The 17,335-nt window shown below is 36.5% G+C and overlaps 4 protein-coding genes and 1 pseudogene across 6 annotated transcripts; 4 read left to right on the plus strand and 1 right to left on the minus strand.

The window, feature by feature from the left end:
• Window positions 1-1,192: 1,192 nt before the first annotated feature.
• LOC104744276 (uncharacterized) lies at window positions 1,193-2,090 on the plus strand. The gene is made up of 3 exons (XM_010465302.3): window positions 1,193-1,572; window positions 1,667-1,775; window positions 1,880-2,090. Exons 1-3 carry the CDS (start codon window positions 1,340-1,342, stop codon window positions 1,928-1,930), a joined length of 393 nt encoding a protein of 130 aa, XP_010463604.1. The 5' UTR covers window positions 1,193-1,339; the 3' UTR covers window positions 1,931-2,090.
• A 467-nt stretch (window positions 2,091-2,557) lies between these two features.
• On the plus strand, window positions 2,558-3,835 carry LOC104747964 (uncharacterized). Its single transcript, XM_010469667.2, has 2 exons — window positions 2,558-3,262; window positions 3,373-3,835. The coding sequence occupies exons 1-2, from the start codon at window positions 2,565-2,567 to the stop codon at window positions 3,674-3,676; spliced, it is 1,002 nt and encodes a 333-aa protein (XP_010467969.2). The 5' UTR covers window positions 2,558-2,564; the 3' UTR covers window positions 3,677-3,835.
• Window positions 3,836-4,975: 1,140 nt separating this feature from the next.
• LOC104744277 (LRR receptor-like serine/threonine-protein kinase RPK2) lies at window positions 4,976-9,182 on the plus strand. 2 transcript variants are annotated; one of them, XM_010465304.3, is made up of 2 exons: window positions 4,976-5,371; window positions 5,455-9,182. In XM_010465304.3, exon 2 carries the CDS (start codon window positions 5,484-5,486, stop codon window positions 8,892-8,894), a length of 3,411 nt encoding a protein of 1,136 aa, XP_010463606.2. In that variant the 5' UTR covers window positions 4,976-5,371; window positions 5,455-5,483; the 3' UTR covers window positions 8,895-9,182. The 2 variants fall into 2 exon arrangements, with proteins under 2 accessions (XP_010463606.2, XP_010463605.2); XM_010465303.3 differs by having other exon boundaries at window positions 5,286-9,182.
• A 94-nt stretch (window positions 9,183-9,276) lies between these two features.
• LOC104744278 (ninja-family protein AFP4) lies at window positions 9,277-10,787 on the minus strand. Its single transcript, XM_010465305.3, has one exon. The coding sequence runs from the start codon at window positions 10,341-10,343 to the stop codon at window positions 9,420-9,422; it is 924 nt and encodes a 307-aa protein (XP_010463607.1). The 5' UTR covers window positions 10,344-10,787; the 3' UTR covers window positions 9,277-9,419.
• A 3,755-nt stretch (window positions 10,788-14,542) lies between these two features.
• On the plus strand, window positions 14,543-16,943 carry LOC104744279 (transcription factor TCP13 pseudogene; annotated as a pseudogene). Its single transcript, XR_015581709.1, has 2 exons — window positions 14,543-15,344; window positions 15,648-16,943. The product of XR_015581709.1 is annotated as a transcription factor TCP13 pseudogene (transcript).
• The last annotated feature ends 392 nt before the right edge of the window (window positions 16,944-17,335 follow it).

Raw genomic sequence — 17,335 nt, forward strand, 5'->3', positions numbered from 1 at the left:
ACACTGCTTCGCCTCGTATCAGCAACAGCCATGATATAATGTTATCTTGGACTTATACAGTTTTCTGAATGAATTTATCTATTCATTTAAGATACATACGAATATCCAACAAACGCTATACAACATCAGTACAACAACTTATAACATCATATCTGTTTTTTTTTTTTTTTCTTTATTAAAAATCGTAATTTTCTAATAGAGAATTATTGGGGTTATATCGCGTTTTTGTCTATTAAGTAAAAGCCTTTATTTGGGAAAGATCTGACAACTGCTTTAGAAGATTCTATTTCCGTGCTTAGCAGTTTTTTTTTTCTTCTTTTTCTATAATTCAGATTCGCTTATAAAGTATCATCACCAACGTTGTAATAAGAAAATAAAAATTCGAAAATGATTAAAAGAAGTGAAAAAAATGATGGTATTTAAAGAAGCACAGGAGTAGTAGTTGGCAAATGAGATGGTAGATATTTAAAGCCACATAATAATGACTCTTTTTCGTATCCTCCTGCTGTTTGAAAATACTGAATACAGATCATCATATTTGTATTGTATTTTTTTTCTATAAGAAAACAAAAGATGAAATGATTAAGAAGTAAGATAAGAAGAGAGTGGTAAAAAGGAGTGAGTGAGGGTCGTCGAATAGTGTTAAGGTCATATCAAGAACAAGAAACAACTCTTTGCTTACGCATATTTTCTTTTTTCTTTTGTCCAACAGATTCAGAGTTTTGTGTGTCAGTATCTTTCTTCCTTCCTTCTCTCTATTTTCTCTTTCTGTGACGTTTTTAAGGACACCAAGCGGTGAATCTCTCTGCTTCCCCTCACGTGCTGTTTACAGTCGCTTATGTCACCGTCCAATCATACGTCCCTGTTCCTTCCTTCTACTCTCTCTCTCTCATCTTCTGGGCCGGAAAACTTTGCTCGATGACACCTCCTCTATTGGGCCTGGCCTCACTAGTCACTAGTCACTACTAGGTTTCACTAGCCACTACTAAATTTTTTTAAAATGTATATACAGAGGTTTCAAATTTTCTTTATTATGGAATAATACATATTTGTGTAACTTATATGGAAAACAATATTCTAAAAATGTAAGTCAAGATACAGAGGTTTTGAATTAATCTTTTTTTACTAAAAGTATTGATACACATCCTTTAATTCTTTTTAATACAAACGGTCACTAATCTCACTGTGTCCACACAGACTTTTAAATAATGCAAAAAAAATCCGACCGTTGCCACTATAACGGTAATGTTTTCAGCCAAATACACACACATATAAATTAAACATACACCCGAATCCGTCGTTTCACTCAATTTTATCGTTCTTTATCTCTCTTTCTCTAATGGAGTCTTCTCAACAACCAAATCTTGAAACACCTATCAAAACCCAACCCGACCATCAAGAAATCACCGTTTTAAGCCCTGAATCTCCGCCTCCACCGCTCCTGGAATCTTGCCGAAGTAATGAATCTCCTCCTCCTTCTGCTCGAGTCTCCTCTTCCACCAACGAGCCAAAGAAGAAAATCGGGACTCCGGATCGACTAAAAGTTCCTATAGCTTTCAAGTACCCAGAGAGGTATAACTCGGTTAACGTGAAATAGCCGGTTTGAACCAGATCGATTGGTACTTAAAACTTATCAATTTGTTTTTTTTTTCTCTTTCTCTCTCAGGTACAGAAGCCCAACTGATGCAATGATGTCTCCAGTTACTAAAGGTCTTCTCGCAAGGACCAGAAAACCTTCCGGTTCTCTTATTCCACCTAGCTTTGACCAAACCAAGGTCAATTTCATTCTACCAAATCGTTAACCGGTTTCCTCAATTTGTTCTTTTGGTTTAGAGATTTACTAACTCTCTTCAATTTTCAAACATATTGTTTCATTCAGATTCAAGAACTACGCAAACCGGAATCCGGTTTATCATCTGTCAGTTGCTGAAGAAGACTTTGCTAATTCTGTGGCTTGAACCGAATACATTGTTCTTGGCTGATGTACCTTTTTTATCTTTATTTTCTCAAACGCTGAGGTTATTGTATTTCTTAATTCTTATGTTCGCAGTTCGCGTATAATTAAAAAGGAAATTTATCAACTGATTAAATAATTTTGGTTTCTTACAAAACGAATAGTAGTATATTAGTAGTACTATTGTTTCCTATTTTGTTAGTAACAAGTTAACAACTATGCTTTTCTTATAGTAACCTTCTAGAATGTTTAACAACGGTATAGTAAGCTGTTTTTTACCTTTACAATATGTTCTTGCTAAAAATAGAGGTAAGTAAATAACACATTTTAAATAAGAAACTAAATTAAGGTTTTCTCTTAATCTCGTTACTAACTTCGTTTAACTGAAACAAACATAACAAACATCATTCAGACTTGTTTTTTTTGTTACTCTTGTTTCTTTTGTTGTTAGTGTTACGTTTGTATAAATAAGATAAAATAAACCCTCATAAGTTTCAGTGCAAATCGTGTTGATTCAAATCTTCAAATTCTCAATTCCCTTAGTTGTCTGTTTTATACAATCAGACAAAAAAGAAACAGAGCGCTCTGTTTCTTTTTATTTCTCAATCAGATGACAATGGAAACAGAAACCGAAATCAAAGAAGAGCAATGGAATAATTCGATTTGTTCATTTTCATCGTCACGATGTTCATCGATAACATCTGAATCTTCAGATGGACACTTTGATATCCGACATTTTCCTCTTCCCAAGCCATCATTATCTGCTTCTGAGGCACAGAAACTGAGAGAGTCACATCAGGCTTATGATCCAAACCGGATTCCATCTTCGGTTTTCTCCAGTAAACCGGGTAATCCGATGGAATGGAGTATAGCTTCTAACGAGTCCTTGTTTAGCATCCATGACGGAGCTGCTTCAGGGTGGAGATCGGCTGAGATGATAACCCAAAACAACCCGGTTCCTGTTCCTCTTCCTCTTCCTCCGGTAAAGAAACCAAATGAATCTGAGAAAGAGACGATTAATGGAGAGGAGGAACCGTACCAGGTCGAGATATCAGACTCTGAGGTTGATGATAATGATGACAAAGAAGAGAAGATGAGTGAAGTCGAGAGCGACGATGAATATGAAGAAATGATAGAAGCGGAGGTTTTAGTAGAAACTGAAACCAAAGTTCCAAAGGAGAAAGAAGTTGTAGAAGTTGTCAAGGAGAATAAACCAGAAGATTCGACCAGTACAGTTTCACATTCCCCGAGCATTTCTTGTCGTTCGGACACCAGCAATAACAGCATTGCCTCTTTCGCATTCCAAGTGTGAGTTGTTTTCTGCAAAATCTCAATCTATCCATCTTCTTCTGATGATTTCTTGGGAAGCACGAAACCTTCGAAACCCTATATTTATTTTCTTTGGAATTCATGTACAGATTGCCAAAAGAAGATGTCGTTATCAAAACGCCATCTATGGAAATCAAAGGGAACGTTATCCACAAGCAAAGACCCGAGTACCAGCTGCCTCTGTCGCCGGTGCTACCGCCCCAACCGCAACCGCAACGGCAACCGCAGCCTTATGCAGAATCTAGTACGCTAACTGACTTGCAGCCGGAATCACAGCCACAACCACAACGGGAGGGATCGGAAAAATTCGAGTCTCGAACACAATCGGTAAAAGCTTCGAGAATGGGTTGGTTCTCTTGCTTCCAATGTCCTTCAAAATGCGGGTTTTTCTAGTAGATGAGGCTTTTATAAGCGTTTTGTCTTCTTCATCTTTTTTTCTGATGTGTGTACGTGTGGAAGTAGTTAAAATTTTCATCTTCTTCCTTTTCTTCTTTGTAAACTTGTAAGTGATGATCCAAATCGAGTTCCAGTTTTTAGCATTGACACCACATTTTTGGCTCGATTGAATTTGGTTACAAACCGGCTGATGGATGATATAACTCTTATGTCATGGTGATGCATACAAACAAGGACCACATTTCATTGTTTACTTTATTTCAATACGTATTATTTATAAGTAGTAGCTAAAAGACAGATATAATTCACTAAGAAAACCAAACTTTTTTTTTTCCTTGTAATTATTCATTTAAAAAGGTTATATAACTCAACTCTTTTTATCCCCATAAATGTTGGCTAATGTGTTGGGTACATGACAAAATTATAAATTTATATATATTGAGAAAAAAACATTTTCTTTTGCTTTATCTTGAAGCTTCCTTTAGTTATAAATCCTTGAAAAGAGGCGATTCTGTCCCTTTTTCACTTTACAATTTCTCAATATTTTTGTTATATAAAGAAACACATCTTTGTCACATGCATTTAATATGTATTTTTAAAATTATTCATTGGCAGGATGAATTGTTAAGTGCTAGATCATGAAGTTTTCTTTTAATAAGTAACTTTGAAATATAATATATATATATATATATATGCATGTCCATATACATATATGTATCTGTAATAAATGTATAGCTTCAAGATCTTAGCATAACATTGGTCGATGAGAGATTGATACGTCTTGGGGGAGATATATATATATATACTCCCTCCGTTTCCAAAAAGTGTCATTTAGACATATTTCACACAAATTAAGAAAATATTAAAATATACAAATATGTCTTCATTTAATAAGTATTTAATGAGTTTATTTAGTTATAGATTAAGGGTAAAACTAGGAAATCTAATGTTAAATATGCATTGAAAATATAAAATAATGCATTGGAATTGTAAAGTGACACTTTTTATGAAACAAAGAAAAATCTTCAGAATAACACTCTTTGTGAAACAGAGGAAGTATATACTATTAGTAGGAGTAGAGATTGAATGATCGTTACATTTATTATGACTCAACATAATTTATTTCATAATAATTAAATGTGACCTCAAATTTAGTGATAAGATAATCTCGCTCGCATCTACCTACTGTTATCAATCATGTACCTATTGCGATTTGATGCGGTGAGAGACTACAATGTTAATTTAGTGTGTTATCAATATAACTTTACAACATTGTTTGATTTTATAGTTTCAAAAACCTATATAAAAATGGAATAAAAAGAGTTTGTTAGCCAATAGGGAAGTAAGCAAAGTGAGCCAAGCCAACTCTTTTTATTCACATAAAGAATTTTATTTTCTCCATAAATAAATAAAAACATTTTAGATATTTTATTATTAACGGAAAAAAAAACAGAGAAGAAAAAAAAACGCGTCTTCCTCAGTGACAGTGTTGAATTCTCATATCTTTCTTTCTCTCTCCTCTCTCTTCTCTCTTCTCTCTGCTTCATCTGTTTCTCTCACTAAAAAGCTTCTCATCATCCTTCCCCCTCCCCAAATTAGGGTTAAAGGGTCGAGAGCTTGAGATTGTATCGCCCAGTAAAAAAGGAAGGATCTTTTTGCTCGTCAATTGCAAAATTAGCAGACTTTGCAAAGGTGGGTTTAGGGTTTTTTTTTGTGTGTTAAAAAAAACCATTTTTGGGGATAAGTTACGAAGATGACTTCTTTGCCTTCTTCAGTGATCAAATGGCGTTTTTTCCGTAGACAGATGCCTTCGAACGTTGTATTCTCGCTCTGGTTACTCTGTTTCGCTGCTACCTGTCTCTCTGTTTTAGCAGCTGACTCGGACAAATCGGTGTTGCTTCGGTTTAAGAAAACGTTGTCGGACCCTAGTTCGATTCTCGCTAGCTGGGTTGAGGATAACGAAGATTACTGCTCCTGGTTTGGTGTATCTTGCGATTCGACTTCTCGAGTCACGTCTCTTAACATTACTGGCTCTGGAAGCGATAAAGGGAGTTCCAAAACCAGTCGGAATCGTTTCACTTGTGGTGATATCGGTAAGTTTCCTTTGTATGGGTTTGGTATCCGGAGGGAGTGTACCGGAAATCATGGAGCTTTGGTCGGAGATTTGCCTTCTGTACTCGTGGGTCTTACAGAGCTTAGGGTTCTGTCTCTGCCTTTCAATTCGTTTAGCGGAGAGATTCCTGTAGGAATCTGGGGAATGGAGAAGCTTGAAGTTCTTGATCTGGAAGGGAATTTGATAACCGGGTCATTGCCTGTTCGGTTTACTGGGTTACGGAGTTTGCGGGTTATGAATTTAGGGTTTAACCGAGTTTCAGGTGAAATCCCTAACTCGCTGCAGAATCTGTCAAAGTTGGAGGTTTTGAATTTGGGTGGTAATAGGTTGAATGGAACTGTTCCTGGTTTTGTTGGGAGGTTCAGAGTGGTTCACTTGCCTTTAAACTGGCTTCAAGGCTCTTTACCTAAAGATATTGGGGATAACTGTGGAAAGCTTGAGCATTTAGATTTGTCTGGTAATTTCTTGATTGGGAGGATTCCTGAGAGTTTGGGCAAGTGTGGCAGTTTAAGGTCTTTGTTGTTGTATATAAATACATTGGAGGAGACTATCCCTTTAGAGTTTGGGAATCTTCAGAAGCTTGAGGTTTTGGATGTTTCTAGGAACACTCTTAGTGGTCCATTACCTGTTGAACTCGGGAACTGCTCTTCGTTGTCTGTTCTCGTGCTGTCAAATCTGTACAATGTGTATGATGACATTAACAGCATTAGAGGGGTATCAGATTTACCTCCAGGCGCTGATTTAACTTCGATGACTGAGGATTTCAATTTCTATCAAGGTGGAATTCCGGAGGAAATCACTAGGCTTCCTAAGCTAAAGATAATTTGGGTGCCAAGAGCTACGTTAGAAGGGAGATTTCCAAGAGATTGGGGTTTGTGTCAAAACTTGGAGATGCTTAATTTGGGTCAGAACTTCTTTAAAGGCGAGATTCCTGTTGGTCTTAGTAAATGTAGGAACCTTCGTCTTCTTGATTTGAGCTCGAATATGCTTACGGGAGAGCTTCTCAAAGATATTTCAGTCCCCTGTATGAGTGTCTTTGATGTTGGCGGAAACAGCTTATCAGGTTTCATCCCTGAGTTTCTCAACAGTACCACAACCCGTTGTCCTCCTGTTGTCTACTTTGACAAATTTTCTATCGAATCTTACAATGACCCATCATCTGTTTATCTATCCTTCTTCACCATGAAGTCTCAAGTTGGAACTTCCCTAATGGATCTTGGAGGTGATGGAGGTCCGGCCGTGTTTCATAATTTCGCAGACAACAACTTCACTGGTACTCTCAAGTCTATACCACTTGCACAGGAGCGGTTGGGGAAGCGAGTCTCTTACATATTTTCTGCTGGAGGGAATCAGTTGTACGGGCAGTTCCCAGGAAACCTGTTTGATAACTGTGACGAACTCAAAGGAGTTTATGTCAATGTCAGCTTCAACAGGCTCTCAGGTCGGATTCCTGAAGGACTAAACAAGATGTGCACTTCTCTTAAGATTCTTGATACTTCGTCGAATCAGATCTTCGGGATAATCCCATCGAGTCTCGGGGATCTAGGTTCGCTTGTTGCTCTTAATCTGAGCTGGAATCAGTTGCAAGGTCAGATACCGGGAAGTCTTGGGAAGAAGATGACAGCTTTGACATATCTATCGATTGCGAATAATAACCTCACAGGGCAAATTCCTCAGAGTTTTGGTCAGTTACATTCCTTGGATGTTCTTGATCTCTCTTCAAATCATCTTTCTGGCGGCATTCCTCATGATTTCGTCAACTTGAAGAATCTCACTGTGCTGCTTCTCAACAATAACAACCTCTCTGGTCCAATCCCGTCAGGTTTTTCTACATTTGCGGTTTTCAATGTTTCCTTCAACAATCTGTCTGGTCCAGTTCCTTCAACCAACGGATTGACCAAATGCAGCACTGTTCAGGGAAACCCCTATCTTCGACCTTGCCATGTGTTTTCTCTGACAACGCCGTCTTCTGATTCCGGAGACTCTGCTGGAGATTCTATCACGCAGGATTACGCATCTTCCCCTGCTGAAAACTCTCCACCTGAGTCGCCAGAAAAGCGTGGTTTTAACTCGCTAGAGATCGCCTCAATCGCATCAGCTTCAGCTATTTTCTCGGTTCTGATCGCTCTTGTGATTCTCTTCTTCTACACAAGGAAATGGCATCCGAAGTCAAAGATCATGGCCACTACGAAACGAGAAGTCACTATGTTCATGGACATTGGAGTTCCGATAACCTTTGACAACGTTGTTAGAGCCACAGGCAACTTCAACGCAAGCAATCTGATTGGAAACGGTGGATTTGGAGCGACCTACAAAGCAGAAATATCTCAAGATGTGGTCGTCGCTATCAAACGCCTCTCCATTGGACGGTTTCAGGGTGTGCAACAGTTCCACGCAGAGATCAAAACTCTTGGTAGACTAAGACATCCGAACCTTGTGACTCTCATTGGTTATCACGCTAGCGAAACAGAGATGTTCTTGGTCTACAACTATCTCCCAGGAGGCAACCTCGAGAAATTCATCCAAGAAAGATCCACAAGAGATTGGAGAGTTCTTCACAAGATCGCCCTAGACATTGCTCGAGCACTCGCTTACCTCCACGACCAATGTGTCCCACGGGTGCTTCACCGAGATGTTAAACCGAGCAACATCCTACTGGATGATGATTGCAACGCTTATTTATCAGATTTCGGGTTAGCAAGATTGCTTGGGACATCGGAAACACACGCAACAACAGGTGTGGCGGGTACGTTTGGATATGTAGCACCCGAGTACGCTATGACTTGCCGAGTGTCGGATAAAGCAGATGTTTACAGCTACGGGGTGGTGCTTCTAGAGCTCCTTTCAGACAAGAAAGCACTAGATCCGTCGTTTGTGTCGTACGGTAACGGTTTCAACATCGTGCAATGGGCTTGTATGCTGTTGAGACAAGGAAGGGCAAAGGAGTTTTTCACAGCGGGTTTGTGGGACGCGGGTCCTCATGATGATCTTGTAGAGGTTCTGCATTTAGCGGTTGTCTGTACGGTGGATTTACTATCGACGAGACCGACGATGAAGCAAGTTGTAAGACGGCTGAAGCAGCTACAGCCTCCGTCATGTTAGCACTGATTATTATTGATGTTCTTAAATTTGCTCAGTTGTTGTGTAAACCTGTTTGTGTAGTAGTTAGAAGAAGAAAGAGAAGAGAGGTTTAATTTCCTATGGGGTTCTCGAGGGTCTCTCTGAAGGGGAAGGCATAGGAAGGTTAATCTCTCTATCTCTCTGTTAGGTCTCTCTTAAAGGAAAGCAGAACATACATAAAACTATGAGAAAGCAGAATTGTAGCTAATTTTTTTGTATCTCTCCCACTTGTAAATTGTTTTCAATACAAAGTTTTGTGGGGTTTAAAAATAGTTAATTGCAGATTATATAACGCTTGGAGAGAAGCAACCCCTTAAGACCGAGGAACAAGCAAATAGATTACTCTATGAATGCTTCATGGATCAATGCAAATACAACTTAGTCTATAAAATGTATTTACAATCTGTTTGAATTCATCTTCAATATCAACTTTGATGTTTTAACTCAAAAAAACAAAGAATGAAATCGAGTCTCTGAATTAGTTTGGGATTAACCCTAGCAAATGAACTACAAGGAAGAAGAAGAAGGAAGTTTAACAACAATATGTCTAAGAGGGTTTATGGCAACATCACCACCACTGTTGTCGTCGCTCACGGTGCATCCGCCGTGCCTAACGAACTCGGCCGGCGAAAGAAAACTGCCGTGGCAAACACAGACTATCTTGACTTCCTCCTTGTTACCTCCGTACCAATAAAGAAACCCTTCCACTCGTTTCCCGTCGGCTCCGACATCTCTTGTCGACACACACGGCATGTCTTCTAGAATGTTCCTCGCCTTCTCCATTCCCGAAACTTGCACATTCTTCTTCCTCGCATTTTTACCCTTCCCCTCGTTGACAGAACCAGGGACAACGAACCGATCTTTCTCTTCCTTTTCCTTCGTCGGAGGAATCTTGAATCCCAAGATTGCCCTCGCCTTCTGTTCCTCTGTCTCGGCGGTTCTGTTTTTATCTTTTGTCAGAGGATGAACCGGAGATTCCATAACTGTCCTCGTCTTCTCCGATCGCATCCTCTTCCTCTCTGTCTCTATCTCCGTTACGACAGGCAGAGAACGTGTCCGATCCAGCTGGAACATGTCTTTAGCACCACGCTGCATATCTCCGCCGCCGGATCTTCTTAGCTCATCGACGAAAATGAAACCTTGGGGTATTGAAGAAGATCGACCCAGTTCAAAGTTCTTCCTCTTCCTCGATCTCGGATCCGTACCAAACTGTCCATTAAGAGAAAGACCTAACGTGAGCTCAACATCTTTCTCCTCCTCCTCTTCTTGAACTTCTTTCTTGTTCGATTCTTGTTTCTGATCATCAGAGTCTGTTGTTTGACAAAGATAGTTGCTAGAGATGAAATACTTGTGCAAGAGATTGTTAGCAGCAAGATTAGGTACTTGAACGACTCCGTTGGGGATCCCACCACCTCTTCTTATCATCTCCATTAATCAAAAAAAAAAAAAAAAAAAAAAATCGAAAGAGAGAAGGAATGGGAGAAACGTCTTAGTTAGGCTATGAACTTTCTATTTTCGATCTTTGAGAGAGAGAGAGACTACGAAAACAATCTTCGGTTTTTCCTTAAAAACAAAGCACCAAATGCATATTATAAACCGTAGTAGTACTACCAATTTGTAGTATTTTTTATAATTTTGTAGGAAAAAGAGAAAAGAAGAAAAGAAAAGATCATGTTAATGAATTATATTACAAGCATAGTTGACGATGTGTTAGTACGGATACTTTACTTTATTTCTAGCACAAGTTGGCTTTTTAATGTAACCAATCATAATTCCAAGTTAAATAATAAATATGCCCATTTGAATTACAATAATCAAATGACAAATAGTAGTGATTGATTTTCTCGTTGACAGACAACAAATATGGGAATGATTCGGATTATCTTCTTTCAAAACTTTTTCCTTATACTATTATTAAATTTATGAAGAACAAAAAAAAAAAAAAAACAATAGACGACCACCCACCGCGCCACGTGGAAAAGGGCATCAAGTGGGCGTAGTAGTAGACTAGACGTAGGCTTCTACTACTTGTTCGTCTACAACTTGACACGTGTTTATTTTATCAACGTGCTCACTTTATTGCCACGTGTATCCAGCCTGACTTGGGCCCCCTGACACCCCCAAACCAAATTTTTTTTTTTTGTTTTATTTTATTTTGGTTAGGTAACAATAACATTTCTACAATGTGTTGTACCCTCCCTACTTCAAAGTTCTAACAATTATCAATATTTTTTTTTTTTGGTTGTTAAGTTAAAAGTAAATGTGTTATTTTCTAAACCTCTCTCTCTCTCTCTCTCGTGGTAAGAATTTTTTTTTTGTCAAGTGTTGTTGAAGAAGAGGAGGAGAGGGAGGAATCGAGGATTCTCCTAAAGAGACGCAAAACAAATTCGAGAGAGAGAAGTGGGACACGCCATCCATCGACCGTAGTGGCCAACTTGTATTTCTTTTTTTTGGTTACAGATTCAAATCTATTTTTTTCTCATAATCAAAAGTGATAAGATTTGTGACACGTTTCGCTTCTAGAATACGCCACGTATATCTTTTATTCATTGCTTCACGACAATATATTACCAAGTTGCAGGGGTCATTATTGTTTAAAAATAAGAAAACAAAATTAAGCACTACTAGTCATCAACCGGCTTTGGTTTTATTTTTGTGGTTTTTACTTTTAACAACATATTTTCACTTTTTGATATATAAATTGGTAGTAATATATATATATATATATATATAGTTCCAAAAATCTTATCTATTTATAATGTAATTATTAATTTATCTTCTATAGAACAACACACCACATCATGTTACAGAACCTAATTTACATGTTTTCGGTATACACGAGATACTTCTTTACGAACAGTTTATATAGCTAAACAAAAGTTACATTCCCCAAAAAGAGTCCACAAACCATCTTCTCTCTCCAAAGAGTTTTCAGCTTTCTAAAAAATATAGAGATTGTATCCATTGGGCTTTTCCTCCATCACAGTTGGCCCTCTATATTTCTTTTCTTGGCCCAAATTCATGATCCAGGACTCCACAAAAACAACAAACTCACATAATACAAGTTGGATTTCGTACAAATAAACAAAGAAAGGACGACTCATAAATATATTCAGAATAGTAAAACAAGGTTTGCTTACTACTGCCTGCGGCCATCTACGACATATATCTATGTTGGGTTACTATCTAGTATCTACCATATGGATTGAGCATAGGGATTGGTGTTTGGGATAGGAACAGTACATTGAAAAAAAAGTACGCATGCAATTTTTATATCAAACTAATTTAAAATTTCTAACCTTTTTATGAGTCATATTCTTGTTAATTATAATTTGCAATTTAATTTCTCAAATGTATTGATATCCCAAAGTAGAAAAGGGTAAAAATTGTTGTCTAACATTTTTATGTTTGTCTTGACATTAATGGATATACCAAATAAGACTTGTGTTTCATATCTAAACTTTCTAACAACTATGATATCTACATGCTCATATGTGTTATAATAAGATGTCAATTAGTGGATCCACTTAATCAAAGATACTATAACTGAAAGTGAAAATTTGCTGCCTGTTTCGGTATACCATTACCAGATCCACAATACAACAAGTAACACTGAAGTAGAAATATAACTATTGGGGATAATTGTAATAGAGGTAATTAAAATCGTGACAGGTAAAACAAAAAAGTGATAGGAAAATTGGGGGGACCATTGAGTAGAGTAGTAAATAACTCTCTTTTTCTCTTCTGTTTTCTTCAGTTTCTCTCTCGAGATGCCCAACCCTCTCTTCACTCTTCAGCTACTTTTTTAGCAAATATTAATATTCTTGAATACATTAATCGACCAATAACTCATACTATCACGTTCTGAGCTAGTTTTCACATGCGGACTATATATCAACGTTTCAAAAAGAAATTAAAAGTGTCAATGTTCTGCTTCTGGAATATTTAAAAGTCCTGGTCGTATCTATATGATCATAGAATCTTAAAAATGTTCTACATATTTATGTGTATATATAAACGTGTTTGAAATCAACCTCAAGTGGAAGAAACTAAATTGTATACGTCTCGAAATGGCATGCGTACGCGTACCGACGGTACTGTATAGCAGTATAGGTAGATCATTTGAATATCCACGTCGTGCGAAATTAATGATATGGTGTTCGATCTATTTGCAATATCCATACTTAACTACTCGTTCTTTATTTATTTTTTGTTCGTGCCAGCTCTAGCTGACGCTAATATTAATTGCTACGTATTAAACATGGAGAACTAATACTTTTAAGGTTTAACAAGATATGTATATTAGTTTCTTAATTAGTGATATATGACTTCAAATATATATATCGTTTGGATTATTAGACCCAATTTTTAGGATATTATTGTCGTTGATCCTTCACATCATTAATTATTACTATTGAAAAGCTATTAAAAACCCAATCTTTGTTCATGAGACCACAAGCTTTTGGAGTCGGTGAAGAAGACATGACTTAGTGGATTTTAAGTTTGTCCGATTTCTCCTTTGTTCTCATGTGATGTCTTAAGATAAAATGATCATCATCATCACACTTTTTTTTTTCTCACTCCTTTGTTTTGATTCATAAGGATATATTGCTTTCGTCCACTTCTATTTTTTCCTATTAATATTCTTACATCACTTTATTTAAAGACGATGTACAATTTAATAAAAAGTTAATTTGATATTATCGATTCATAAGATATTTACAATGTATTTGAGAAATAATAAATGGGTTGGAATCTTATTGTGAATGGATAAGTTGCACACTTATAAAGACAATCATGTGGATACCTAATATATATCGCCACTTCTGTTTTTTTGTTTCTTTTCTTTTTTGCTTTGGAAATTTGAAAAAGTTTTGTTTCAATGTTTTCTTAGAACATTAACACGTAGAAAAGAAAGAAAGAAATAAAGTTTTCAAGTTAAGGGTTTACATGGCCCTTTTCCTTTCACATATTATGCTGATACAATATATAATTTCGCAAATGGATCCAAATAAGAGTCTAGCTTGCCAGCATATTTTTTTTTATCTGGCAAACAAAGGAAATTAATGATCAAATAAGCATGCTCTCTTTGAAAGTCGCCAGCAGATATTTCATTATGTATAAATGATATAATTACTTAATTTTGAGGATGTTAAATTAACGAATGTTTTTTTTATATTCAAATAATGTATGTGGTAGCTAACCAAAACGTATGCACATTTTTTCTTTTCTTTCCTTGCGACTCAAATGTCAATTAGTTTTTTTAGTAGATAAGCACAATTAATACAGATATATAGAAATGTCAATTACTATATCACTATATCCTAATATATAAATGGAAAAATAGGATAGAGCCGATTATACATATATTTAGAAATGTCAATTACTATATTACTATATCCAACCTTTTGATAAACAAAGATGCTAAACCGGTTTTTATGAAGCAAAAGTAAACTAGGGCATAGTGATGTCTAATTAATGTACTTGTGTTTTGAAAAGGTAAAATCGTGACTCAACAGTCAACACAAGGTACACGAGGCGTGCATCGGGTAAATTCACAACCTTTTGCAATTGTCGTCGATGGTCATGCACATACACTATATAACCGTATATGTGAGTTGCCTTTTTCTGTCCACTAGACAATGAAGTTTGAAAGAAAATGGAAAACAGAAAGACATCAAGAATGAAACTTGAAAGAGTTTGGTTAGCTTTAGCTATATATAGACATCAAGGATGTGAGTTGCATTTCATAATTCATTCAGTGGTCTTTAATTAAATTTATTAGCTCCTAAAATTTCGTTAATTATTTTCATCTTGAGAACATTAATTAGCTAGCTGTTCTAACAAGCTACTATTATATATAACTTCACGTTATATTTTGGTATCTATAATTGATTTCTTTTAAATTTGGATATTCACGTATACTTGTTTGGGGTTTTCTTCTTAGCCGTATTATAGTTGCAAGTCATATCACAAATATATAGATGATAAAATATTCGAGTTTAATTTTTCTCGTCCGTATATAGATTTGAGATGATCCATAAATAATAAAGATGAAAATGAACTCGACTGATTTATTCAAACGCATTTAATTTATTTTTCAGTCGAGGATAGCGAAATCCGCCATGTGGCATTATGTCGTCCATTGCTTTTTCCAACATAAAAATACTTAAGTCGCAATACTTCTAAATTTTGGAGGCTTATGATATTGGTAGGGTTCTCATATTCACTTCCAAAAGCATCTTCCTCTTTCTAATTTTTTTTCTTTCTTTTCATTTTCATTTTTACTTTTTGAAAAAGAAAATTCGAATAACATACTTTCTTTTCTCTATTACTCAGCATCATTCTTCATCTTATTACTTAACATTGTAGAACAGCAAAACCCTAGATTTTTCTGTTAAAGCTCAAGGCCGTACAAACTTTGAAACTCAGGTAAGAAACAGTACATGCTTTATATATATATATATATATATATATATATATTTTTTTTTTTTTTATCCTGTCTTATAAGAATTAAGTCAATTGAAGAAAAAAAGCTCAATTAAACCCTAATTTTTTGGTTTCTCTTTCCATTTTGTAATTAGTTTTTAAAGGATTCAGAAACTCGAAAAGATATATGAGATTTCGAAATTCAAAACTAAATTGTTTAATTTTTTTTTTAATTCTAAATTCCCTTATATATGTTTTCTACTAACGGTTTTACATTTGATTCATCTTTTTGTATTAAATATATAGAGAGATCTTGACAATAGCATTATGAATATCATGCCTTGGAAAGATGCAAACGACGAAGTTTCGGGCGGGGCTGCGACAAGACGTGAAGGAGACGTAGAAGAAGATCAAGAAGAAGACCAAGCCAGAGCCACCAGTGGCAAAACCGTAAATAAAAAGCCGCCAACCTCCTCTTCTTCTTCGTGGATGAAGTCGAAGGATCCGAGGATTGTTAGGGTTTCACGCGCCTTTGGAGGCAAAGACCGTCACAGCAAAGTGTCTACGTTACGTGGGCTACGTGACAGACGCGTGAGATTATCAGTCCCCACGGCTATTCAGCTTTATGATCTTCAAGAACGACTCGGCGTTGACCAGCCTAGCAAAGCCGTGGACTGGTTGCTCGATGCAGCTAAAGAGGAGATCGACGAGCTCCCTCCGTTACCAATCTCGCCGGAGAATTTTAGCCTCTTCAACCATCATCAGTCGTTCTTGAATCTTGGTCAAAGGCCGGTTCATCAAGATCCGACCCAACTCGGGTTTAAAATCAATGGAGGATGTGTAGAAGAGACTAGTACTAGCAGCCGTGAAGTAAACAACAAAGAGAAGGGAGACAACGATGTCGTTTTCACAAACAATCATCATCATATTGGGTCTTACGGAACTTATCATCACAACATGGAACATCATCATCATCATCATCACCAACATCAACAATATTTGAGCTTCCAAGGAGATTATCATCAACATCAACTACATAGTCTTGTCCCATTTCCATCACAAATTTTGGTATGTCCAATGACGACATCAACAACGACAACAACTATACAATCTTTGTTTCCATCATCTTCGTCAGCTGGTTCAGGAACTATGGAGACAATAGATCCGAGGCAAATGGCAAGCCATTTTCAAATGCCGTTAATGGGTAACTCTTCATCTTCGTCATCCCAAAACATTTCGACTTTATATTCATTGCTACATGGTAGTAGTAGCAACAACAATGGTGGTAGAGACATTAATAATCGGATGCCTTATGTCCAATTTAGCCGAGATAATATTACTACAGCGGCTAGTATGTCGAAGCTTCAAGGGTCGGAGAGTAGTAGTACAAGTAGAGGAAGTGAACACCATATGTGAAATTAGGCTAGCTATATAAACAATTAATGTTTTGTTCGTGTTCAGAAGTAAGGGGGACACAAAACAAAAACAATAATTACTAGCTAATTTAATATTGTACTTTTTTCTGATATATTTTTTATATACAAATTGATACTATAATTGATTTAGTAAATTATTGCATGTGTGTTTAGCATGTGTTTGGAACTTTCTCTTCTAAAAATATTAATATCTTCCTCGTAGGATCTGAATACTCACTAACACTTGCATGAAATGTAGATACATTTAGGGCTCTTAGTATAAGTACAAATAATCAATAATGTATCACTCTTGAGAATGAGAAGCTAAAGAAACACAGATTCATCAATAGATAACGCAATAATATGAGATGGAATCTAATAGTCTATATTTGATATGTTAATTGAGCTATAAGGAGGGATCATGTGTTTCTATTTTGGATACACAGAACTAACTCAGCTCGTGACTGTAGGTAGATTAGATGATGAATGTGGTTGATATACAAGTGTCCATTTTTAACTATCTGATTAGAATAGTAAGTTGGACTTTAACTGAAGATGCAAGGACGCCATTCCCGTTTA

This window comes from Camelina sativa, chromosome 15 (genome assembly GCF_030686135.1).
Source record: "Camelina sativa cultivar CO46 ecotype springtype chromosome 15, ASM3068613v1".
NCBI lineage: Eukaryota > Viridiplantae > Streptophyta > Magnoliopsida > Brassicales > Brassicaceae > Camelina > Camelina sativa.

Excerpts from the sequence above, each read along its gene's own strand:
- LOC104744278 (XM_010465305.3), bottom strand. The coding sequence starts at position 10,343 with ATGGAGATGATAAGAAGAGGTGGTGGGATCCCCAACGGAGTCGTTCAA.
- LOC104744277 (XM_010465303.3), top strand. The coding sequence starts at position 5,433 with ATGACTTCTTTGCCTTCTTCAGTGATCAAATGGCGTTTTTTCCGTAGA.
- LOC104747964 (XM_010469667.2), top strand. The coding sequence starts at position 2,565 with ATGACAATGGAAACAGAAACCGAAATCAAAGAAGAGCAATGGAATAAT. Across the intron at positions 3,263-3,372 it reads GCCTCTTTCGCATTCCAAGT|ATTGCCAAAAGAAGATGTCG; the intron begins GTGAGTTGTTTT and ends ATTCATGTACAG.
- LOC104744276 (XM_010465302.3), top strand. The coding sequence starts at position 1,340 with ATGGAGTCTTCTCAACAACCAAATCTTGAAACACCTATCAAAACCCAA. Across the intron at positions 1,573-1,666 it reads GCTTTCAAGTACCCAGAGAG|GTACAGAAGCCCAACTGATG; the intron begins GTATAACTCGGT and ends TTTCTCTCTCAG. Across the intron at positions 1,776-1,879 it reads CTAGCTTTGACCAAACCAAG|ATTCAAGAACTACGCAAACC; the intron begins GTCAATTTCATT and ends TGTTTCATTCAG.